Source organism: Gracilinanus agilis, chromosome 2 (assembly GCF_016433145.1).
Source record: "Gracilinanus agilis isolate LMUSP501 chromosome 2, AgileGrace, whole genome shotgun sequence".
Classification (NCBI taxonomy): domain Eukaryota; kingdom Metazoa; phylum Chordata; class Mammalia; order Didelphimorphia; family Didelphidae; genus Gracilinanus; species Gracilinanus agilis.
In genome coordinates, this window is record NC_058131.1 from 442,070,117 (window position 1) to 442,097,076 (window position 26,960).

Below are 26,960 nucleotides of genomic sequence, written 5' to 3' on the forward strand. Positions count from 1 at the left end.
TGCCACCTTATCTAACATAATGAGAATCAAACCCACCATGATATTAAAACCAACCCTTTCTTCCTTACCTTTTTACACATAAAATGTATAAGTATAGTTAGAAGTTATTTATCCTATTAATCCTTTCTGTTCCTAGGGATGGTGTTATAGCAGTAAATAAAGATAATGGCCAGTTTACTGATGAGTATCTTCCAGAGCAAAGATCACATCTTTATGGAATAACTGCAATTTATCCCTACTGCCCAAAAGGTAAATAAATCTAGAGGTAAGCACCAGGGATGCATTTTGTAAAACAGAGATTGTCTCAAAGATAGGAGCTAACTTTTCTTTAGCATATATACTATTTGATGATGGGAGTCCCACTGTGAGTCACTGCCAGCTACAATAATACATGAATACCAATCACCCATCAAGAAGTCTACAGCCATGCAGTTACTAAGTTACTGAATTCTCCTCCCTGACACACTACATGAAAAGGGGTCAATTTCCCTATATTCCCTTTCAACACAACAATATGGGAGTGAAAAAATAACTATTTTCTCCCTCTCTCTCTCTTTTCTTTATAGGAACAAAGTGATATACTATGAATTCTAAATGAGAGAATTTTAAACCTGAAGACTATTTTGTTGGAAGGTGAAGAAAATGGAAAAAAAAAATAAAGGCCACTGCTAGTTTCTGGATATGAAACAAAATGACCTTTTAGAGGGCAAAGTTTAGTAAGTGTATCGTAGGAAAGTTTTATTATACTGTAAAAACTAAATTAACACTCTCTGGTTCTTAGTTTCCATACAGTTATTAATATTTACTTGAAATAGAGAGCATATAGAGGGAGATTTTAGCCTTTTCTAATCTAACCATGCAGATGCTCTCTACATGGCTCTCTCTCAGCCACAGTCCTCCACCACAGCCCCCAAGGGAATAGAGCAGAGTGAGCCTACTTCCTGGAACTCCCTCTTTTATCTTCTCCTTTACCCTGGACCCATAACCTTTATGTTCCAGGTTGTGTACCTAGGTCCCTGTCCCCTGTGACCTGTGCTTGAAGTGCTCTCATGTGATGTCCACTCACGTGATGTAAAGCTAGCAGTCCGGGGACACAGGTAAGACCACAGAAGATCCCTTCACACAATACCTCAATCTTTACTACTGTATTTTCCAAAAATAAAATTTTGATTCTGCAAAGAAAAAAATAGATTCCTTAAGTGCTATGAACAGAATTTTAAGTGTTGCTTATAAAACATTTAAAAATCTAGATACTATAGTAAAATCATTTGAATTTGAAGCTTAAAGAATCCATAGATTGATTTTAGTTATAGGTTCTTTTAACTAAAATATGCATTTAAAAAAAATTTAGGGGGGAAGCTAGATAGCTCAATGGATTGAGAGCCAGGCCTAGAGAAGAGAGGTCCTAGATTCAAATCTGACCTCAGATACTTCACTTAACCCCCCACTGTCTACCCTGGAGCCAATAGATAGTGTTGATTCTAAGATGGAAGGTAAGGGTTAAAAATAAAAGAGAAAAGAAAATCCTAAAGATCTTAAGCATTTAAGAGGCTATATAAGTAACATTAATGGGAAAAACCAATGTAATTAAGTTTTTTTAAGTTCCAAATATCAACGGTCTCTTTACCTCAGCATCAGTGAATTTCTATTAGTATTTATATAAGAAGGTGCTAAGAATGATTCAATTTGTATTTTATAGTACTTCTATACCCATAGTGGAAAAAGTTACATTCATGTATGCTTATAAGACATATTTCTATTCAAAGGTTCTGAATTACTTTAATAAAATACTTACATTTTCCTATGAGTGAGACTTAATGTGTTGTTTAGGACAAACTTGGAAATAAAATTATAAGTTCTATGAAGTCTCAAATTCAAAAGAGATGATTGCAGTACTTAATATATAATCAAATTAGAACATGTTCATTGCTTCAAACTTTATTAAAAGGAAAACACAACATGGTAAGAATTCAAAATTTTCTGGTTTTTTCCCTTCCCTAAACAGCGACATTCAATTAAAAATACATTGCCAGAATTATGCATAGTTCCTAGGTGTCCTAAGAAGATGACAGGCTGTTATTCTAAATTTCTTCATCTTCCAACTTTTCCCAATCTATGGTCTGTCTTCGGATCAGCAATAATTGCTTGAACAGCTACGATGGCTTCATTAATTTTTGTTTGCAGTTCTCTGAGTTCTTCTATATGTAGCAATCGAAGAATTTGGGCAGCTTCATTAAGAACAGCATCTAATTTAATCAAAAAAGAAGATATTGCAATTATGTGTATATCTTAAGTAAATTATGTTTAAAATGATAACAATATAAATAATCTCTAAATATAATTTCAATCAGTATTTTAAAAAATTTATCAGATATACATTACATGCTGAAGTTTAATAATATGTCAACATTCTACATGCCCTACAAAGAAACAGAATGATTTATGTTCAGTGGATAATATGAAATCACAAATCCTAATTATTTTTAGGATCATGGTTCTAGAGCCATGGCGGCAAACCTATGGCACATGTACCAGAAGAGGCACTCAGAGCCCTCTCTGTTGGCACACCTGCTGTGTTTCTAGATACTTTTGATAGATGTCATCAAAGTATCTTCAGTGGTAAGTGAAGTGAAGCTCAAAGATGAACTTCCCTTCAGGGGTAGGCACAAGAAAAGCTAAAGAGACTCTTGTTACAGAAAATAAACTTTTTATTTAAAATATATAAGGGTAAAAGGATTTCTAATTCTAAGGGATTCTAACTCCACCCAAATAAACTCCCAGGACCCATAAAGAAAAGCTTCTCCTGGGGTTCACAGGCTACGCTAATCCTCCCTGATTTAACTAAACAAATTTATACTATTCTAAATAAACCTAACCACTATAACTCTTAACCTCACCTTTAAGTTATTATAAAGATAACCAAGGCTAGCTGGTTGAGTCTCCTAGGACTCTGAGCCTTAACAGACTCAGAGTACAAACCAAAGATGAGGTTTTGTTTGGTCTTTTCAGAGTTTAACCAATCTATAAACAGTAACAGATAAATGAATAGTGTTTCCCGAGATGGAAAAGAAAACACTCCACTCTTTCAAGTCTTTCACTCAGACAGAGATAGAGGCAAAGATGTTACCTTCTCTAGCCTTGAGAGAGAAAGAACCTGCGTGTGGCTCTGTCAACTGCCAGAAGCCCATTCCTGGAATGCCACACCCAGAGAGTGTAAATGTCATAGAATAACAGTTATTATTTTTTTTAAACCCTTACCTTCCATCTTGGAGTCAATACTGTGTATTGGCTCCAAGGCAGAAGAGTGGTAAGGGTTAGGTAACAGGGGTTAAGTGACTTGCCCAGGGTCACACAACTAGGAAGTGTCTGAGGCCAAATTTGAACCTAGGACCTCCCATCTTTGGGCCTGGCTCTCAATCCACTGAGCTACCCAGCTGCCCCCTAGAATAACAGTTATAACTGCCAACAGTTGAAATTAACACACTCTCTCAGCTCTGTTTAAAACTCCAATTCTTTCTCAAGCCAGCTTCTCTACTTCTTATCTCTAAACTAATAAAACAATACTTATTTTCTAATGTCATCCTTATATAGCACAGAGTTCACCAGAGTTCATTACTAGAAAGCCAGTGGGATGAGGAGCAAGGCTGCTCCCCCTTCCCCTCTAAAAGTTTTGCAATCACTGTTGTAGAGCATAAAGACTATAGACATCATGTAACATAACCCCCTCATGTAGTCTAACCCCATTTTACAGTTAAGGAAATTGAGGCCCAGAGATGACAAGTGACATACATATATGATCATAGAAATTTATATTTAATTAAGACAAGTTGTTTAAAAAAACTGCACTCACCTCCTGTATCAAAACCCAGGATGTGCTTATCTAAAGCTACAGGCAAGCCCTTTAAAGAAAAAAAATAGGCAATAAGAAACACTATACTTATTAAGAAAAACACTACTTCAGAAATAAGATCTGACAGCTCAAAAACATGGCAAATTACCCATATTTGCATGATTGTAACATTTCTCTTTCCATTATATTTTTATTACTCATAAAAGAGAGTTTAGAAAGATGACCTTCATTTGCTAACATGGACTTAACTCCAAATTATATAACTAATAACAAACTAAAATTACCTATTGCTCTCCTAATATTTCTTACATTCTTAGTCAAACAAACAATAATTTTGGTATTATTTCCTTTCAAGTCCAAGCTGAAGGATCAGCTCAGAGATACAAAAAAAGAAATAACAGAGCAGGTATTCCCCATTAAGCACAGTAGAAAGAACTGGAATTAGAAATTGGGAGGAGCAAGGTTGAGGGGAATGAGAATGGTCAGAGATAGAACACAGGGTTTATACTTTAGCAGCCAGAGGTTCAGACTCACTGCAACAGAAATAGGATGTAAACCTTTGGCTCTAACTATTGTTGACAAGAAATTCAATGAGGGAAATAAGAGATAAAACAGTTTAGTGTTGTGCTCCTTAAAACTTCAGGAAATGTACCTCATAGTAGACAAAGGCAGGAAAAGTCATCCCTTGCATGAGTCCAGTTAGGAAGCAGTTGGTAGGAGAAGGTGAGTCTGGTCTAAGGGATGGTCTCTGAAACACTACAGAAAGTCCTGGAGTAGATGCCAGAGGCCTGCCCCAGAGGATATTTTAAGGCTCAGTGGGAAAGCCTTAGTTGAGGCCTTGTGGTGGTATGGGATGAAGCAAAATAACCCTAGAGCTGGACAGAGATGGTTTGTCAAAGCCCAGGAAGGTCCCAGAGAGTAAAGTGAAATTTCTTCAAGAGGAAGGAGTGGTTACAATAGTCCTAGTAGATATTGTCCAGAATAAATGGTGTTTCTGTGGAGGAAATCACAAAATCGTAGGAGGAGGCCTTTTAGGAAACAGAACAGAAAGATAACTTGGCTTCAGACATTTTTAGTTTTAATTAACAATTGATAGAAATGTTTCATATGGAATTAGAAACATGAATCTAGAGCTCAGAAGTCAGAGCTGAAGTTACAAATTTGAAAGTAAGGCCTATGGATGCTCTAAAGAATGACTATAAGAGTACAACTCATATATCCTTGCCTTTATGCCTGCAACAAAGCCCAGTAGAGGTGGCATAGTGGATAAGCATGAAGGACTAGAATTAGAAAGACCTGTTCAAAACCTGCCTGATGTTCACTAGTTTTGTGATTCTGGGCAAGTTACTCAACTTCAATGTGCCTCGGTTTCCTTACATGAAAATGGGGATAATAATAGTACCTATCTCCTAGGTTTGTTGTGGAGATAGGCTGATAAAATAAGGTTTACTTTGTAAACCTAAAGTGCTTATATAAATGCTACTATTATTAAAAGCACATCAAGGTGGCTTTCACTAGGACCAGTTCCATCTGAGTTCGAACAGTATTTCTAAAGCTTAATAGTGTTAGTGTTGGGCAGCTAGATGGGTATAGTCATAGTGGATCTGGAATCATGAAAACTCATCTTCCTGAGTTCAAGTTCAGCCTTAGACATTTATTAGCTTTGTAACTCCGCGAAAGTCGCTTAACCCTGTTGGCCTCAGATTCCTTATCTGTAAAATGAGCTAGAAAAGGAAATGGCTAACCACTCAGTATCCTTGCTAAGAAAACCCCAAATGGGGTCATGATGAGTTGGGCATGACTGAAAATGACTGAATAACAAGTGTTAAGAAAAACAGCAAATTTTTCATTTTCTGAATACTTCTGAAGAATGGCAGCCAAAGACCATGGAGCCTCCCCAGGAGGACTGCACCAAAAATAAGTTAATAACTGACCAGATCAATAACAAAACCAACAGAAGTCATATAGATTTCTCAATAGACACAGAAAAAGCTTTTGACAAAATACAACACCCATTCATATTAAAAACAATGGAGATCCAGGCCTAGAGACAGGAGGTCCTAGGTTCAAACCCGGCCTCAGACACTTCCCAGCTGTGTGACCCTGGGCAAGTCACTTGACCCCCATTGCCCACCCTTACCAATCTTCCACCTATGAGACAATACACTGAAGTACAAGGGTTAAAAAAAAAAACAACTGACAAAAAAAAAACAATGGAGATCACGAGAATAAATGAAGCTTTCTTTAAAATGATAAGTAGCATGATAAGTACCATTAGGAAGCATTAACCGTAATGGGGATAAGATAGAAGCCTTCCCCAAAAGATGAAAGGTGAAGCAAGAATGCTGATTTATCACCACTATTAATCAATATAGTACTAGAAATGCTAGCTTGAGAGAAGAAAAAGAAATGGAAGGAAGGAATTAGAATAGGAAATCGAGAAATAAAACTATCATTCTTTTCAAATGATACTTAGACAATACTATAGAATCAAATAAAAACTAATTGAAACAATCAACAACTTTAGCAAAGTTGCAGGCTACAAAATAAACCTCAATATTTTTATATTCAGTAGCAAAAAGATAGAAAAATTCCATTTGAAGTAACTTTAACAATATAAAATACCTAGGTATCTACCTGCCAAGGCAAACTCAGGAACTATATGAATACAATTATAAAATACTTTTCATAAAAATAAAGTATCAGATCTAGACAATGAGAAAAACATTAATTGCCCAAGGGTAGGGTGAGCCAATAAAATCATGACAATTCTACCATACCATACCCATCAAACTACCAACAATATTTTATAAAGCTATAAAAAATAACAACACTTTATCTGGGAGAACAAAAGGGAATTAATGAAAAAATATGAAGATAGTTTAGCAGTATCAGATCTCAAACTGTTCTATAAAAAAAGTGATAATCAAAACAATCTGGCATTGGCTAAGAAATAGAGAAGTAGATTAATGGAATAGATTAGATACACAGTACATAGTAGGAAATGATCTAATTTGTGAAGTGTTTGATAAACCTAAATATCTAAGCTTATGGGACAGGAACTCTATTTAGCAAAAACTGCAGGGAAAACTGGAAAACAGTATGGCAGAAACTAGATATAGACCAGCATCACACCATACACTGAGATAAGGTCAGAACAGATGCATGATTTATACATATAGAATGCTTCCATAAGCAAATTAGGAGAGCATGGATTGGTTTAACTGTCAGTTTTATGGATAAAGGAAGAATATATAACCAAATAAGAGATAAAGAACATTCATTACAAGAGATAAAATGGGTAATTTTGATTATATTACATTAAAGATTTGTTGCACAAATAAAACTAATACAGCCAAGATTAGAAGGAAAAGAGAAACTCAGAAAAAAATGTAACAGCAAGTGTCTTTTTTATATAGGCTTCATTTCTCAAATATATAGAAAAATGACTCAAATTTATAAATTGATAAATGGTCAAAGGATATGAACAGGTAGTTTTCAGACAAAGAATCAAAGTGATTGTGTGAAGGAAATTGAAAGGATTTAGGTCCACATAGAATGGCAGCCTTGGAGCCTCTTGGAGTCAGCTGGAAAAAGGCAGCAATAGTCAAAAGACTGGAGATAGGGGCAGGCTGGATGTCCTCTGGACTACCTATCCTGGGAATCCCAGGCAAAAATAGAAAGCCACAGTTGGCTCTCAAGATGTGATGTGTGAGAGTCAGTGGGAAGAGAAAAAGTTTGATAAACAGTGGATTTTACTCTCTTGTCTTATGTGTTTGGTACTAGCTAGGGGGTCCACATGGCAGTTACAGAATAGCAAGACAAATGGAGAAGTAAGGAAAGTAATCTCTCCTTTATCTTTTTTCCTTACTCCTTTCAGATTGAATAAAACCATTAAATTTACAGCCAGTCTCATAATTTTCCCCCCTTATACTATCTAGTCATATGAAAAAATGCTATAAATCACCACTTATGAGAGAAATGCAAATTAAAACAACTCTAAGGTACCAAATGCTATAAATCACTACTTATGAGAGAAATGCAAATTAAAACAACTCTAAGGTACCACCTCACACCTATAAGACTGGCTAAGTGACAGAAAAGGAAAATGACAAATGTTGGAGGGGATGCAGGAAAACTGGGACATAAATACACTCTTGGTAGAATTGCAATCTGATCCAATTATTCTGGAGAGCCATTTGGAACTAAGCTGAAAAGATTCTAAAACCACCTTTAGATCTATCAATAGCATTACTAGGTCTGTATCCCAAAGTAAATGGGGAGGTGAGGGGAGCAGGGATCTATTTGTACAAAAATATTTATTTCACTTCTTTCTGTGGTAGCAAAGAACTGGAAATTGATAGGCTATTCATTAATTGGACAATTGCTAAATAGGTCGTGGTATAGTGATGGAATACAATTGTGCCGTGAAAAATGACAAGCAAATTCAGAAAAATCTGGAAGAACTTATATAAACTGATGTGAAGTGAAGTGAGCAGAACCAGAAGAAAACTGTACAGAGTGAAAGTAATATTTCTTGATGAACAACTGTGTATGACCTAGCTATTCACAGCAATGCAGTGATTCAAGACACTCTTAAGACTCATGATGAAAAATGCCATCTGTCCTCTAAGAAAGAACTGATGCAGTATGAATGCAGCCTGAAATATACTATAAATTCATTTTTATTTTAATATGAGATCTCTTCCACAAAATGACTAATGTGGAAAAATGTTTTATATAACTGTCCATGTAAAATCTACATTAGATTTTATATTACTTATTATTATACAATATATTATTGTAGCAGTCCAGACATGTATAAACCTTGATTATATTTTAGGGGTACTCAAAAAAACCCACACTTATGAGCTAAGTGCTCATTTTTATCAGGCTAAGTTCTATGCCCTTGGTTCAGTACTTAACCTTGTCTAATTGTGACCCAGCCCTAAGGCCTACACTCCAGAAGACTGACCAGATATCTATCTTTGTTTTACCAACAACAATTGATTAATATAGCTATCAAACTCATATGCCTTAGGCCATATGTACTCTTAATTTAGGGCATTAGCTAAATCTATTGTTTTAGGATCCACAATGTGCATCTTGTGAGGATTACCTAACTAGTCAGACCACCTTTGTCTCTCTCCCCCTTCCTTTTTGTAACCCCAATAAAAATTAGTATGCCTGAACACCAGGAAGCTCTTCACCACCAAAGCTCTTTATTACCAGGGTTCAATTCCACCTAGCCTACGCTTTTGCTGCAATTCTCTTGTCTTTGAGACTTTCTTTCTTTATTGTGTCCCTTTTCTCTCACCACCATCAGAGAAGCAGAAACGCTAGAGCCAAGGTTGTTGAATCCTTAATCTCTGAGTCTTTCTTCCTTTATTGTTTCCCCTCTCTTTTTCCCTAATCACCCATTCTCCCTCAGTCTTCAACTTCCCTTCTGAGTGTTCACCCACAAATATATATTTGTTGGGGCTACTGAACCCCAACAATTATTATTAGATTATCCTCCTATGGGGAGAGAGTAAAGAGGAAGGGTTAGAAGAAAAGGGAGAATTTGGAATTCAAAACACTAAAAAAATTTTTTTAATTATTTTTACATATAATGTGGAAAAAATAAAATATTTAAAAAATCAAAAGTTAAATTTAATAAAATTATAAAGATCAAGTAGGACGCATATGAAAAAATATTTGAGGACATACCCATTGATCCCTTTCATGGAAGTAGGAGATCCATAGGTGTTACACATGTTTTTGGACTTTTTCAATATATTGATTCCCTTTGTGTGTGTATGGAAGGTTTCCTTCTATAAAAAAGACTCATATTGAGAATGGCTTTCTGGGAAGGACAGGAATACTTGGGATAACTATAGTGATATGAGAAGCATAAAATATCAACTAAAGAAAATCATGTCTTAAAAATTAGAATTGGGCAAGTGGAAGGTAATGACTTCATGAGACATCAAGAAACAATTACAGTCAAAAGAATTAAAAAAACAGAAGAAAATATGAACTATCTCATGGGAAAAACAATTGGCCTGGAAAATAAATCCAGTGGAGATAATTTAAGAATTAATGGACTACAAAATTTCCCTGATATTCTAGAAACAGGGGACAAAATAGAAATAGAATCTACCCATCACCTCCTGAAAGAGATCCCAAAAAGATAATTTCCCAAGAATATTATAGCCAAATTCCAAAACTCCCAGATCAAAGAAAAAATACTGCAAGCAGCCAAAAAGAAATAATTCAAATATTTTGGAGCCACAGTAAGGATACACAAGACTTATGAGCTACTATATTAAAGGATCAGAGGGCCTAGAATATGATTTTCCAGAGGACAAAAGAGCTAGAACTTCAACAAAGAATCACCTATACAGCAAAACTGAGCATAATCCTTCAGGGCAAACAATGAGTATTCAATGAATAGAGAGCTTTCAAACATTCCTGATGAAAAGAACACAGCTGAATGGAAAATATGACTCGCAAATACAAGACTCAAGAGAATCATAAAAAGGTAAACAGGAAAGAGATTCAAAAGTCATTCAATAAGGTTAAATTGTGTACATGGGAAGATGATCCTTGTAATGCCAAAGAACTATGTCATTATTGGAGCAGTTAGGAATATACAGAGGGCAAAGGTGAGATGAATATGATAATAAAAATTAAATTAAATTGAATTGAATTAAGGCATGAAGAAGAGGAATGCATTGGGAGGAGGGAGAAGGGGAAAAAAAGAATCATGTAAATTATTGCATATAAAACAGTCATGAAAATGAGTTCACAGTGGAGGAGAAGATGGGGGAGACAGGGAGGAAAGCATGTGAACCTTACAGTCAACAGAATTGGTTCAGGGAGTACAGAAAAACCTGAAGAGACTTACACGAAATGAAGCAGGGTAAAATAAGCAGAACCAGAAGAACACTGCACAGAAACAGGAATACTTTACAATAAACAACTGTGAATAACAGCTACTCTAGTAACACACTTCCAGAGAAGAACTGAGTCTGAATCCAGACCAAAGCAAACTTTTTTTTCACTTTCTTAATTTTTTTAAGTTTCTTTCCACAAAAGGATTAATATGGAAAAAATGTTTTACATGATTGCACATGCAGAATCTTTGAGACAGATGACCAGGTGCTGGAGGGAGGGAAAGAGAGAATGTGAGACTCAATATTATTTGAAAAATGTTGGAAACTGTGTTTACATGTAATTGGAGAAAATAAAATAAAATTTAATACAAAAAAAGTGCATATGCAACATTCAGTACCAATGCAACCAAGAAAACATGGGTGTTTTCCATCAATTCTCTCATAGAACTTGAGCTAGAAGAGATTTTGGAGACAATCCAGTCTATCCCTTCATTTTTTTTTTTTAAACCCTTACCTTCTGTCTTGGAGTCAATACTGTGTATTGGCTCCAAGGCAGAAGAGTGGTAAGGGTAGGCAATGGGGGTCAAGTGACTTGCCCAGGGTCACACAGCTGAGAAGTGTCTGAGGCCAGATTGAACCTAGAACCTCCTGTCTCTAGGCCTGGCTCTCAATCCACTGAGCTACCCAGCTTCCCCCTATCCCTTCATTTTATAGATAAGAAAACAAAGCCTAGTGGGGTTAGGTGACATGCCCAAGGGGTATATAGTAACACTTGTGATAGCTAGAGGATCATGGGCAAATAGTGGCATTCTAGGATGCAGATAAACCTAAATTCCCCCCATAAACATTCCATCATGATATAGATATATTGCTCTGGTAAGACAGGGAAAGAACTGTGGCAAAAGATAGAAAGGATCCAGGGTGGATTCTGGAGTTCTAAGGAGGCCCTGAGATAGACAAGGTAGGTATAGGAAATAGGTATAGGACAAGGTATAGGAAAGAGGCCAGAAAGCTTCTGGAAGTTCTGGATGCATCTGGTACTTTCTGTCTAAGATTAGAACAGCAGAAGGTAGCTCAAGTCCCCCTTAAGCCTTCCTTCATATCTATGACTACAGAAGCCAGGTCAGAAAAAGTAGCCTATAGGCATTTAGGAAGTGTTTCAAGTGAGGAATTAGTGGTCTTACTGGACTAAGACTAACTGTGAGAAAGTCTCTAGACCAAATCCAGCCTATGGCCAGAATCAAGTAACTTGAAGTAGCTCTTGAGTCCAGCAACATGGGGGAAAAGACTCCAAAAAAAGTCAACAGCAAAGAAATGTACGAGGCTCCTGTGGCAAGAGACACTTCCAGAATTCAACAGTTCAACAACAAAGTATACTCAGAATCTCTTGAAGGAAGGGCCTAATCTGGGCCTTTCAAATTAAGACCTTGTCTGGAAGTTTTGGAACTTGACCCAAATACTTAGGGCCCCTTCCCAGATAATGAAATCAATAAGAGAGGCAAATTCAAATCACCTTGAGAAAATACCTGGCTTCAGAGACACCTAGAGGGTAAAATCCCAAAAAGAAATAGCAATACATGAAGCCTCAGAGAAAAAAGTTTGGGGGCTGCAAGGGACTACAAGAGTACCTAGAAGAAATAAAACCTATTGGAAGAGTCAGGAAGGAAAAACTGGCAAACCAATACCCTAGAAAAGAGACTAGAGGGGGCAGCTGGGTAGCTCAGTGGATTGAGAGCCAGGCCTAGAGACGGGAGGTCCTAGGTTCAAATCTGGCCTCAGACACTTCCCAGCTGTGTGACCCTGGGCACGTCACTTGACCCCCATTGCCTACCCTTACCACTCTTCTGCCTTGGAGCCAATACTCAGTATTGGCTCCAAGACAGAAGGTAAGGGTTTAAAAAAAAAAAGAGACTAGAAAACTTTGCTCAAGAAGTGAATGCCTTGAAAATTTCAATAGGCAAGTTAAGATAGTAAGAAATATTAAAACAAAGCTAGATGATTGGGGAAAAAAGAAGAAAATATAAGAAATATAATCTCAAAAACAATCAACCTGGAAGCCAGGTTAAGGAGACATAACCGAAGAATTATCAAACTATTTGAAAAATACAAATAAAAAAACCAGAATACCATAATTTGACAAAATATAAATGAAATTTATATTTGTTTAAAACTTTGTTTAGAAAAGTGTTTGGAACTCTTAGAGCCATAGGAGAAAGTAAAAATAGAAAAGTCTACAAGTCATACCTGGAGCAAAATCCAAAACTGGAAACTCCTTTAGGGAAAGTAAAAATAGAAAAGTCTACAAGTCATACCTGGAGCAAAATCCAAAACTGGAAACTCCTTTAGGGCAGCTAGGTGACACAGTAGATAGATCACAGGGCCTAGAGCCAGAAAGATTCATCTTCCTGATTTCAAATCTGGCCTGACACTTACTAGCTCTGTGACCCTGGCCAAGTCATTTAACCTTGTTTTGCCTCAGTTAGAGTGGCTAACACTCTAAATGAGATCATGAAGAATCTGACATGACTGAAAAACAACTGAACAAGTGAAAGGAACGTTACAGTCAAAATATAGTTTCAAAGTCAAAGAAAATAATAAGAATACAAAAAAGAATTCAAGTTCCAAGAATATACAATAAGAACCAAAACTTAATAGCTACCATTATAAAGAAACCGAGAGCTTGATCTTCCAAAAGGAAAGAGATAAAGGTTTTTAAGCAGACAACCTATTTAGCAAAAACTAAGGATAATCTTACAAGGGGAAAAAAAATAGATCTTTAATGGGAGAGAAGATTACGAAAAAGCCTGTACAAGTGTATACAATTTGTTTAATTAAAAATAATTTCTGGAGACAAATTGGTTACATGTTAAAATAAGCAAAAAACAAATGTCTTCTTAGAAACTTAGAATTTTCAAAGGTAATAGAGGTTAAAAAGAGTGGATAATCTTGTACTATTTTAATGCTTATTGAAGAAGATAAAAAACCCCAAAACAAAAATAACCAAATGTGAATTGGTTGAACTTGCTCATAAAACAAAAAGGAAGAAAGAATGAATTAGAAAACAGATTCTGACAATATTGACAGGATTCATTCAATGTAATGAAACTAAATATAATGATAATATAAATATTAAAATCATTTGACTATAGGACTAGATGCTGAAAAGACTTTTTAATAAAATCCAATATTCTATTAAAACATATAAATAATAGTAGTAAATAGGCCTTTCCTTAATATAATAAATAATACTTATCTAAATCCCAAAATAAACATTACATGTAATAGAGGACAGTTACAGGCCTTTCCAAAAGATCCTAGGCAAAGCAAGGATACCTGTTATCACCAGTACTATTTAACAGAGTGCACAAAGTGCCAACTACTACAATAAGACAGGAAACAAATTTGTTGAATGACAAGATTATTCAGTCTTAGAGAACTTAAGAGAACCCTAAAGAGTCAACTAAATATAAATTTAAATAATTAATAAGCAGTAAAGTTAAAGGATCTAAAATAAATCCACATAAATCATCAGCATTTCCATATGTAAAGAATAAAACCCAAAAAGAGCTAGAAAAAGACATTTCTTTCAAAATAACTAAATATTTATAAAATATCTGGGAGTATATTTACCAAGAGTCATCCAAAGATTATATGACTTTAGCCATAAAACATTCTTTGCAGAAAACAGAGCCCTAAGTGATTGGAGATACATTCATCATCGTGGATCAAGTTAATAATAAAAAAATAACAATATTACCTAAATTAACTTATTTATTCTGTGTTATGCCAATTAAACTCTCAACAGGATATTTTATAGAGCTAGGAAAAAAAGTAAAGTCAGATAGAGAAACAAATAAATAGTGAGAAGGAAGGGGCAGGGAAGAGTGTCCTGATATCAAATTGTACTACAAGGTAGAAAGCATTAAAATGATTTGGTACTGGCTAATAAATGGGAAGCTTGATCAATGGAACAGATTACATAAACAACATATACACACAATGGCACAGTGTTAAAGTAACCCAAAGACAATTGGAATAATTGGAAAAAGGACTCATTTGACATAAACTGCTGAGAAAACTGGGAGTAGTTAAGTAGAAATTAAGATTATACCAACACTTCACACCATTCACCAAGATAAGCTCCAAATGGATATGTGACCCAAATAAAAAAAGTCCTCTCACAAACAAATTATAGAGAACATGCAAGATTAAATGGTCAATTTTGTTTATTCAGAATTTAAAAGGTTTTGCAAAACAAATTTATTATAATAAAAATTAGACTAGAAATAGGTAGCAAGAGGGAAAATATTGGCAAGAAGTACTCTAATTAAAAAGTCTTATATCCAAGATATATAAGGAACTGATTCAATTTTATAACTCTTAAGTCATTCATCAATATAATCAAAGAATATGAATAGGCAATTTTCAAAGAAGAAATCCAAAATATCAATCTTACGAAAAAAATAGTTTAAACACTAATAATTAGGAAAATGTCAATTAAAAACATCTTTGATGTAAATTACAATGGAAATTAAAGCTGTTCCAACTCACATTTATCAGATTGGCAAAAATCACAAAAGAGGAAAATGACATATGTGGGAAAGTTTGTGGGGGAAAAAAGGTATTCTAGTGAACTGTTGGTAGAAATGTGAATTGGTCTAGACCAGTGATTCCCAAACTGGGCGCCCCCACCCCCTGGTGGGTGCTGCAGCGATCCAGGGGGGCGGTGATGGCCACACTTTTTTTGTATTACATTCTATTCTGAGTTCAATAAATAGTTTCATAATTTCCAGGGGGCGCTAAGTAATATTTTTTCTGGAAAGGGTGCGGTAGACCAAAAAAGTTTGGGAACCACTGGTCTAGACCTTTTAGAAAGCATATCCTTTGATCAACTATATCACTTAATAGTAGTAGGCTTCAAAGATATGAAAAAAAGGGGGAAAGGACCTGTAAGTACAAAAATATGATTCAGCAACTTTTTGTAGTAGCCAAAAACAGAAAGTGAGGGGTTGTATTCCTGTCAGGGAATGGCTAAACAAAAAGTGCTATGTATATAAATGTAAGGAATATTATTTTACCAAAAGAAACGATGAACTGGATAGTCACAAAGGAAATAAGGAGCAGAGTGAGAACCATTTATACAAAGTTAAAAACATAGAGAAAAACAACTCTGAAAGACTCTTAACATTTAATTGTATTAAATTTCATTCCTAGAAACAAAAGCCATACCATTTGTTAAACTATAGTAGCCTTCCATATAAAACTAGTACAGCTCCTATCACATCTCGATTCTTGGTGGCATAGTCCCAAAAATTGTCTAGGAAAGATTCCACAACTAAAATATTAAAATGTCCAGGGGAACTGGAGATGCATAAAACAATATAAAGTCTCCATAAACAGCAGAGAAATTAGAGAATATGGACACCTCAGGGGAATATAAACCCAAACCTACCTCAACATGTAGGAATGGCAGATCATCAACTGAAACACTTCTGTGCCTCTTGCATCCACATAAAACCAGCACAGCTCTTACCACAGATGTTTAAAACATTTTTAAAATTTACTTAATATAATATCTGAAACTGTTATCAAATATAATTAATTTCTAATTTAGAGAATAACACATACCTCTTTTGTCTGATTTGCCTTCGCAACTGCTTCCTGAGTTAAGCGTTCCTGAACCAAAATGCGAATTGCCTAGTAGATATAAAAACTTTTCAATCTTTCTTTTTTACATAGATGGTAAATTAAATGGCATGTCATCCCTTTCTTTCTAAGACTCAGTAGATAAACGCACATGATGTCACTGGTCCTCTTTTAGTAGGAAAGATGAACAACAAACAGCACCAGGGCACTACCCATCACAACTTATGGGTATTAGTCTAAATTCATCAATGTTGAGAACAAAGGACTATAATATGTAGTTTAAATTCTTCATTCCAATCCCTACCCTACTTCCCACTGCCACTCCCAACATACAAAAACTGTTGCTGTTGTGAAAATGTTTTTCTCTAGTTTGGTTTATTAAAGAGATGAATGTAATAATAAGTCAAAGAGATCTTTTATGTATCATAAAAATATAGGCATTTTAAAGAACAGATTACATTTAATCATAATGAAAATAATTCAAAACAATGTTTTTTAATCATACTTTTTTCAAGCAACGTATGAAACTATAAAGGGTAGCATAAAGGCCTAAGGACACAGAATGACTACTGCACCATAATACATGTTCTTAAATAGATAAGTAATCATATTTCACCTTTGGGCTCCAACACACCTATTTCTATACATAGATCTTATTTATTGATTAGTGAAACTAAAGCTACTAAATTGTAGAACCATGCCCAATATATATATATATATATATATATATATATGTGTGTGTGTGTGTGTGTGTGCTTTAATTTTATAGTATCTCTGTTTCACTTATCTGGTTTCTTTCAGAAAAGAGAATATCACATACTTTGCAGAGATATGACCAGTAGATATTTTTTTTTGAAGATACAAATAGTACTTTGCTCATAATATTAAATTTAAGGATGTTAACTGACCTTAAGCATTACCAAATAATCATCATGACGCTGAATCTGAAGAAGGTTGGCCAAAGCCATTACTCCTGCTTTAAAATCAGGATTATTCACTGAAAAATAAATATATACTGAAGTTGGTTTCATATTTAAATATAAGGGCATAATACAGATTTAGATAACCACTTGGCTGGAAACTTAAAAAAAAAAAAAAAAAAAAAAAGGCAAATCAAATTTCTTACCCAAGAATTACCCAAAAGAAGACACAAAATTTAAACCACCACCAAGATGGATAGTAAAGCTACTGGCTTTTTTTCAATGATGTTCATACATCAAATCTAATTTTACTTACACTGAGTAATCCTTTTTTCTAAAAAACATTTTAAAGTAGTTTTTTCATTAACATTTCTTTCCAAAATCATCAATATAATCTAGTTTCATGTGAATGACAATTCATAAAACAGATGTCAAAAAGAAGGTATTGGTATATTACTTATTTTGTTATGAATCTTCATTTAAAACAAACAACAAAAAACAGTAAAAAGCAAAACATGACTAAAAGGTAACAAGAGGATGAATCAGTGAAACCTATCTGTTACCCTCACAAAAGTGTACCTAAACAATAGTCTGAGCCTCAATGAATTAAATTACTTGGAATCTAATTATTTTTGAGATAAAAACAGATTTCAATAATCTCCAACAACAAAAAGTTATCACAATATCATAGAACAGGATATTTTCCAACGTGTTTCTTTTCTGAAAATCTCAAGTTATTTTGCATATGTTCATTTTCCATTCATTTCCCTCTCTCATGGTGAAGATAATAACATGTAATAATGAAGATAATTAATAACATGTAATCATAAAAAATGTATTCTGCCTTAGCTTGGATTTGTGTTCTGAATAGTTTTATGAGTATTCAATATATGATTTTAATGAAGGATACATTATTTTAAGTCTCCTCTAATTTACCTGAGATAAGAATTCCATTTCCATGGGGGCAGCTGGGTAGCTCAGTGGATTGAGAGCCAGGCCTAGAGACAGGCCTAGGTTCAAATCTGGCCTCAAATACTTCCCAACTGTGTGACCCTGGGCAAGTCACTTGACCCCCACTGACTACCCTTACAACTCTTCTGCCTTGGAGACAATAAGGGTTAAAAAAAAAAGAATTCCATTTCCTTTTAGGAAAAAATATGTAATTAACCAAATGGAAAAAGTGAAATCAATTTTAAATGATTTAACTGAACCTTACATACTAACATTTTAATATTAATACCACTATGTATGCTTGTAACCATCAGTGGTTCCCACACTTTTTTGGCCTACCGCACCCTTTCCAGAAAAAATATTACTTAGCGCCCCCTGGAAATTATGAAACTATTTATTGAACTCAGAATAGAATGTAATACAAAAAAAGTGTGGCCATCACCCCCCCCCGCCCCGGATCGCTGCAGCACCCACCAGGGGGTGGTGGCACCCAGTTTGGGAATCACTGATTTAGATTCACCATATAAGTAGGTCCTTTCCCTCAAACCCATTCAGTGATTAAAACTCTTAAGGTTGGGCATTCAAGGTAAACCAGCTACGTAATGAAGCAGTCTACAGAGAAATAATCCATTAAATGTTTTGGCATCTTGCTATCCATAAACATTATTTTGGTGCTATTAATTGATTTGAAAAAGGAAGTCTTTCCTTCCAAAATCATGCTCTTTTGTTTAAAATGTTCTTCATAGAAGTCAGATATATTCTTATACGGGTCAATTGATTTTACTTAAAAATAAATGCCATTTTGCCTTCTGACAAAATTGAGATCATCCTAAGAAAGAAAAAAGAATTAGAAGTTTGTTACTGAGCCAGATCTAGGAATGGGAGGTTCTGGGTTCAAATCTAGCCTCAGACAATTCCTAGTTGTGTGAGTCTAAGAATGTCACTTATCTCCAAATGCCTATCTAGCCTTTACTGCTCTTTTGCCTTGGAAGTGTCACTTCTAGAAGTATCAGTTCTAAGAGGTAAGGGTTTACACAAACAAAAACAAACAAAAAAAGAGAAGTGGCTTACTACTTCATAAGAAATATCTTGAAGATAAGATTTTTCAGAAAACCACTGTATTAAAAACTTTAATAATAATAATAATAACTTTAACCCAAAAGAAATACTTATTTATCCTAGAACAATTTCTACCTATTTGAAGAGTTCTACATTTGTTCTAAAATAAGGTTAGAAAAAAGATTTAATTTTAATTAAAATTTTAAAACAAAAATGTTTTAGCTAAATTAATGACGTCGAATAATCTTTACTCAGCTATACACTTACCATCCAAATTAATCAGAGGCTCTACATTTTTAGCTGCGTTGTCAGTATTTTTAGCATTATCAGGTGTGGAATCCTTGTATTTATCAGCTATAAAAAAAGCGCATAAATTAATTACTCATAATAGAGGTACTGTAATAACATAATAATTAAAGTTGGATGCCATATAAGTTCACTTAGGAAAAGTGAAAAATTAACCTGGAGAAAATAAAAGTTAAGGTAATAACTCAACACACCTTTACCGAGTATAGAAACTAAATGCATATACAATTTATTCAACATTTACATCAAACATTCTATTGCCACTATTTTTAACATTTGAATTTTCAAGGTTTAAGCTTAGTTTATAAGTTCTGGTCTCAAAATCTTCATTGTCTAGCAATGTTTTCAAATTTGTTGAGATGAACTCAAATATTCAAATATATGTAATGTACTGATCTGAAGTTCCTTTCAAGACACACATTGCAACTGAATTGTGCCTGCATGGCTTATGTGACCCTTATCCATGGCCTCCCATTATTTCCCTAGGTTATTGGCCTATGCTAGAGGCCTTCTATAATTTTTCCTCTGCCCTTAACCACATGACCACTCCATCTTCACTTTCTAATATTCATTTTCTTGATGACATTATTTGTTCTACTAATGAATTAAATGAAGTCAGAAGAATTAAACTGTAGGCTTGGTTTTGATGTGGAAATATTTTTTCACTGTTCATATATCATTTAATCTATAAGATATGATGATGTAGTGAGAGGTTGGAAGCATCATAGGAACACAATTTTAGAGCTGGGCAGTCATATAGAATTTAGAAGTCATAATTGCTTATGATAGGGGGATCTATTTAGCATATGGGATAGAGCATTGGACCTGGAGTTGAGATCAGAGTTCAAATGCAGTTTCTAATTCTTGCATATCTGTGTGATTGTGGGCAAGTCATTTAAATGATGTCTGCCTACCTCACAGAATTGTTGAAAGGATCAAAAGAGATAATATTTATAAAGTTCTTAGTGCAGTACCTGGCACATAGTAGGCGCTTAATAAATGCTTGTTCACTTCACTCCTTTCCCCTTCGTTTTACAATGATAAAAATAAGATCCAAGGTCACTAAGAGTACTAAATAAAAGAGATGGGATTCAAACCCAAGTTCTCTCACTCCATTATAATAGATTACAGTGCCTCTAGTAAGGGCCAACAAAATAATAAAAAGTGATTTAAACTTCCATTGATAATGGGGATTTTTTGGAATAAGATTTTATTCTTCTGATAGAAAACCGTAACTTCTCAGTGGGATCAAAGAAAGAAGGAAGAAATAAAAGCTTTTCCAAACAGATCTAAAAAAGGATTCAAATAAAAGCAATTAAATTATTTTTAAGGGGGTAGCTAAGTGGCTTGAGACTGAGAGTCCAACAGACAGGAGATCCTTGGTTCAAATCTGAATTCTGATACTTCCTAGCTATGTGACTGGGCAAGTTACTTAATCTCCATTTGCCTAGCCCTTACTGTTCTTCTGCCTTGGAACCAATATACAATATTGATTCTAAGATCAAAGATAAGGGTTAAAAAAATTATATATATATATATTTGAAAGACTCTGATATCACTGAATATATGATTAAAACACAAGAGGAAAAAAATCATACCATTATCTCCATATTCAAGTCTAACAGCTAAACCAAGAAGCCAATCAATTGTTTCTTGTCGCTCTTGAATTTTGAAAGGGCAGTTAACATCCTTGAGATACTGAGAAAGAAAAAAAAAGCTTGTTTCATTATCACCAGTTAAATGGTAACACAGCCAAGAATCAGAATTACATAAATAAGCCATAGCCTCTATATTTAAGTAAACAATTCTGTATTGATTAATCATCTAGGACATAATATAAATCTTAAATAATGAAGGATTAAAACAACAAAATACCATCATCACTATAGAATTTTGACATCCAGGTTAAGTGTTGTTCTTCACTATAGCCCTATTGTCATTCATTTATACAACATGCATTTAAACATTAAATGTCAGACATTACACCAAGTATTGGGAATATTTAAAAAAAAAAGGCCTTGACTTATGGAAGAAGCTTATATTCTGTCAAGGGAAACATGAATACAAAAAGGAAATACAATATGGCTTGGAGGACAAAAAAAAAACTGAAAGAATTAAGAATAGGTCTCTTGTAGGAAATGGCATAGCAAAAGTCTCCCAAAATAGATTCCCCATCACAAGACATCTCCAAGAAGAGACTAGATAACCACTTTACCTGTTTGTTTTAGCAGATTTTTTTTGATACAGTTACGAATAGATGGTTTTTTAGGTCCCTTTTAGTTATGCAATTTTATGATTCTGTGTGAAATATTGACCCATTGTTTGGAAGACACATGGTTAATACTCAGATATGTTCTCTTACCAAGTCGTGGCTGTGAGAAGTTGGAGATAGAGTATATGAATATGAAATAGAAACCAGATGATGGCCGCAAATACTTTTTTAAATTTATAACAGAATGGGCTTGCCACATTTTTGCATATAACTTTTAGCAACATATCAATAGGTTGTTCTCCAATGAAATTAAAACCATTAGTAAAAAATTATAAAAATATAGAATATTTAATATCTCTTCCAACACTAAATTCTTAGCCATCTTATAGGTGGTTTAAAAACCCTTAAAGAATGGTCATCTTGGGTATTTAGATATTGTATAGTTGAAAAGTCAAGGAGAGATTTGCAAATAAGGAGGAAAAAAATGTAAAAATTAACTGCTAAAGAAGAAAAGAAAAATCACACTTGAGTCTCTTATACCAAGAGTTAGTCAAAAAGGCAAGAGAAGATATGAGATAATTCTTTCATGGGAAGGAGTGGGGATATAAGGAAGTGGAGAAGAAATAATATGCAGCAGTGGATGTGGACCTAGTCTTAAGAGTGTGGAAGACTCTAAGGGTTCAAGTATTACCCCTGAAACACACTAGCTATACAAACACTTGCACATCAACTAACCTTTTAGTATCCTAAGAAACTTTCTGCAAGTATAAATTAAAGCCAAGTTGCTAACCTGAATTGGTGAAAAATGTTCCACTTTAGTTCTCCACACACATAAAATCACAGGTATAGACCAAATTCCCATTGTACAAAAAGTTGGGATGGGGTGGTGGGAGGAGGGAATTATTATTAAATCAGAAAAGATAGGATTCTTTACCTTTACAAAATATGACCAATAAAATGTGATTAAATAACATAAAAGAATAACTATATGATATATACAAGCATAGTATTTCACATGTACAATATAATCACAGGGTCAGTGTCCTATATGGATTCTGAGCCTGGAAGTCACCCTAGAATACTCATAAAATGGTCATGTCCCCTGCTGCCTTATTAGGAGTTTTTCAAGACATAGTGAGAATGATATTCACAAAGGTAAGACAATGAATGTGAGTCAATTCAACTACTACTAAATATGGAAAAAAAATTATAGCATTCAGCTTTGTAATTTAAGGATTCTCAAAGCAGGTGAAGCAAATGTTTCTCCAAAAAACCTCTAATGCCATTAATTCTACCTACAAACAAATTTTTTTTAAAATGAGCAGACAGCCTTATTTTTAACACAAAGATTTATATTTTTTTGTTTCTGAAGGCTTTAATAAATGGAAACTTTAAATCTTATTTTGTTTACATGCTGTTAACTTTCCAAAGTTATCAATTAGTTATTATTTTTGTTTTCCTCTGGAAAATTAGGTTGCTTAGTTGTTTTAACTTCATTTTATCTAAATAAACATAACAAAAACTAAGAGTAAGATTTTAAGCAATATTACTATAGTATAATTGAATTACTATGGGTTTCCTTAATCATTATCACCTGCTTCATTATTCTTAATCTTTTTTCCAAATTAAATTTGTCTCAATTTTCTCATCTACAAAGGCTATATGAGGCTGTATTAAATGGTATCTAAGGTTTTTTCCAACTCCAAGTCTATCTTTTACCCATTTAACAGATAAGAATCTGTCTCCATTCCAAAGCTGAATGAATATATTATTATTCCTAATTTAAAATTAAATTTTATTTCTAAATATATGTTTACCTTCTTGACCCAGTGATTCATTCATTACCTTTTCAAAGAACTTGGGCCATTCACTATTGTGAATGTTTCTTAAATTTCCTCTGTCTTCAATCTTGTAGTGTCTGATCTTTTGATCTTCAAGCCAAACAATAAAATTTCTAAATTCTGTTTCATCTGCAGCAAAAATTGTGGACAAATCAGAATACAAGATTTTAATTAAGTCAAAATAAGGAGCACTAGTGATAGTAAAATGTGCATCTTCTTATAGCAAAGCCATCATTACTATACAAATTATTTCACTATTTCTAATTCTATTATGTTCTTCTTGGATATTAATAATAAATATGTATTACAAAACAATGGAAGAAAGAAAACATAAAAAAAAGAAAAAACCAAAAACTCCTAAAAAGCTATAGGGAAAAAAATCCCAAAACTAAAGTAGTATGAGCCTACTAGTGAAGCTCACTATTATTACTAGTAGTATTACTATTAGCGGAGAAAAGATTACTGTAAGAAGTCTTTAGTCCTAATCAGTGCATTTTACTATGGAGAGGAATATGCAGTTCAATAAGACATTAAAATAACATATAATAGTATAATTGAGTTAGGTAAAGCAACAGCTAAAGTCATAAGTAAGAAGCCAACTCTGTAATCCAAAGAATAGACACTGAGATGAAAAATAAAATAAAAATGAAATGAAATGAAAAATGAAAAATAAAAACTTCCAAACAAAAGAATCAGAAAGATGGTATGAAAGTGTGAAGGAATCTCTAATTAAAAATTGTTCCTGAAATATTCTGAGTACTTTACTAAACAGATATATACATATATATACAATAACAAAGTTATTTAAAATATTCTAAGTTTCTGCATATCAAAACACTATGATTAGTTTAGAATAGCAAGAATAGCTAGAATGTATATATAGCACTTCAAGATCATCAAAGTACTTTACAAATTTTGCAATAGTCACAACCCTGTGAGAAAAGTATTATTTATCTTCGTTTTTCAGATGAAACAAACTGAGGCTCAAAAAGAACCAGAAGGCTGATTTATGAAGATCTTAAGATGTTTAAGTGTTATACTAGGATTCTTCTCTTTTATTAATCTTAAATTGGCCAAAAGATATGGACAACTCCTGTGGGTACCAAAATGGTTTTTTTTCTTTAATATTTTATGCATTCTCCCTTCAACTTCCTTTGTACTTTGCTTTCGGTAACACAATAAACACATTACTGATGTTCTTATTGTGTGATTATAATGTATTTTTTATTTTATGCTGCCTTGCTCTCTAGTTCTGTTTGCATATATGTAAAGACGCCTCAAATTACTCTGGGCGGCGATCCTATCTCCCCACAGCACTTATATCCGAACATCACAAGTTTTCTTAGCATTCGATTAATACCCAATAATCTGTTTTTATAGATAGGGAAATACTTGCTTTGGGCATGTTCTGTTTTGTTTTGTTCCTTTTCGTTTAGAAGGGAGAGAAGTGGGCTTACTTTCGTGGGACTGACAAAGAGAAATGAAGACAGATAGAAATGTGTGGTGAAGGGGCCTAGCAGGGAGTTTGAGTCCAGACTGCAGGGTTGCAGAAATCAAATAGTAAAAGGATGGCCCGAAGGGGAAGGCAGAAGTGTGTGGAGAAGGTGGGAAGGAAAGCCTAGTGAGGACAGGCAGCAGTCAAAAGAGTATGTGTGTACACAGAAAAGGTAGGGTCCTGCCCAGTACAAGTGACGCATTCATACCCAGGCCTAACTCCAGCAAGGCCCGCACTGAGCCTCAGCCGTCTCTCTCCCTCACCTTTGCAATTGAAGCCGGCTGGATTGTGATAGTCGAGGGCTGTCAGCTTTCGGCGGAACATGGTACCGGCTTCAAGCTTGGTCGTCAGGGCACGCGAGGGGAAGGGAGCAGCAGCAGCAGCAGCAGCAGCTAAAAAAGAAGCTGAAGCAAGGAGGCAAAAGCAAAGCTGACTCCAGAAAATCTTCGGAGTGACAAGCTCAATAGCGAATCCGCATCTCAGCAACTGCCAGAAGTCTGCGGGAATTCACCAATCACGGCGCAGCGTGAGAAGGTGGGGCTAGAGACGAGTTACGCAACATTTAATAAACTTTATTGTCAATTATCGAAATGAACAATAGACAAAGAGGCGGAATAAGGAAATTCTAATATAGTTTTACCCGGGTGTTAACAGTGAAAACGTTGCTTTATGTGAATATGACTTGCTATGGGATTACCCTTCTTCCACGTTGCTAAGAAGGTGCTCCCTCTCCTCTAGGATCTCACCTTGTTTATGAACTCTGAAATTCCCTCATTTTATCACAATCTATTGTCATTTCACCTCCCAGCCTGCCTTTCAATCTTAAAACTCCGTTCTTGGTCCTCATAGTGACTTGCAATCCCTCGACCTTTCACAAGCCATCTTTATACTTGCTACGCTCTCCTCCCCTTCCAATCTAACTATACTGTCTTCTTTGGTGATCACTTACTTATCCTATTTCTGATCTTATCCTATCCTGAAATACTTCCATCATCCCGCCTTCCCACCTACTCACAGTGCTGCCAAAGAAAAATGGAGAAAATCATTAAACCATACTGACTGGATCCATTAGAAATATTTGTGCCGGTAATGTTAAATGGGCCCTGACTGCAACAAGGCAATCTTTATACACCACCCTAAATTACTCACTATCTCCCTCACCGCAGAAGCTTTTCCAATTTTTTTCTTCATCCCAGCTCAAACCACTCATGGCTCTCATGGCCTTCTCCTGTATTCTAATCTTTCTATTTTACTGAATTTAACTTTCCATTTTACTGAAAAAATTAAGGCCATATCCCAAGAGCATCTTCTCTCCTCATCTCACATCACTCAAAAGCCTTCTGCCACTGTCTCTTCCAGGTAGCCTTTCTCTTTGCTCATGCAAATTCCTCTACACGCACAAAAGATTCCATCCCATCTTCTCCAGTAGATTCCATCTTCTCCAGTAGATTGCCTGGTCTATCATCCCCACACTCTCACTTATCTTCAGTCATGATTCTCTTGTCCTAAAATAACTAACCCTCCTTGATTCCTTCATCTAGGCTAGCTCCAGTCCCATGCCTCTCTTCCCTTTTGTCTAAACTTGAAAAGGACAGCAAAAGGCACTTTCGCTCCTTCTCTTCTGACTCTTTCAATATCATACTTCTAATGAAAAGGCTCTTTCCAAATTTATCTCTTAATTGCCACATCTAATGACCTTTTCTCAGTCATATCCTTTTTTATCTCTCTTCAGTCTTAAATACTGTAAATCACCTACTTTTCCTAGATAATTTCTTCTCTGTAGGTTTTTGTGACAGCTGCTC

General features: G+C 34.7%; 2 protein-coding genes across 2 annotated transcripts in view; one reads left to right on the plus strand and one right to left on the minus strand.

Moving 5' to 3' along the window:
- The window catches only part of NID2 (nidogen 2), a 110,715-nt gene extending 110,458 nt beyond the window's left edge, over positions 1–257 (plus strand). Inside the window, 1 exon segment of the mRNA XM_044659941.1 lies at positions 137–257. Within this exon segment, the coding sequence (XP_044515876.1) occupies positions 137–257 (121 nt within the window).
- Positions 258–1,836: 1,579 nt separating this feature from the next.
- RTRAF (RNA transcription, translation and transport factor) lies at positions 1,837–25,608 on the minus strand. The gene is made up of 8 exons (XM_044664739.1): positions 25,422–25,608; positions 23,668–23,792; positions 21,209–21,308; positions 19,572–19,658; positions 17,283–17,371; positions 16,357–16,425; positions 3,851–3,899; positions 1,837–2,246 (listed from the first exon to the last, which is right to left on the minus strand). The coding sequence occupies exons 1-8, from the start codon at positions 25,480–25,482 to the stop codon at positions 2,092–2,094; spliced, it is 735 nt and encodes a 244-aa protein (XP_044520674.1). The 5' UTR covers positions 25,483–25,608; the 3' UTR covers positions 1,837–2,091.
- Between the last annotated feature and the right edge of the window lie 1,352 nt (positions 25,609–26,960).

Bases quoted from the DNA above. Each gene is read 5' to 3' on its own strand.
- RTRAF (XM_044664739.1), bottom strand. From the start codon at position 25,482: ATGTTCCGCCGAAAGCTGACAGCCCTCGACTATCACAATCCAGCCGGC. The intron at 17,372-19,571 runs GTAAGTGTATAG...TTTATTTTTCAG, and splicing joins GCCTCTGATTAATTTGGATG to TGAATAATCCTGATTTTAAA. The intron at 3,900-16,356 runs GTATGTGTTATT...TTTTCTTTAAAG, and splicing joins AGGCAAATCAGACAAAAGAG to GGCTTGCCTGTAGCTTTAGA.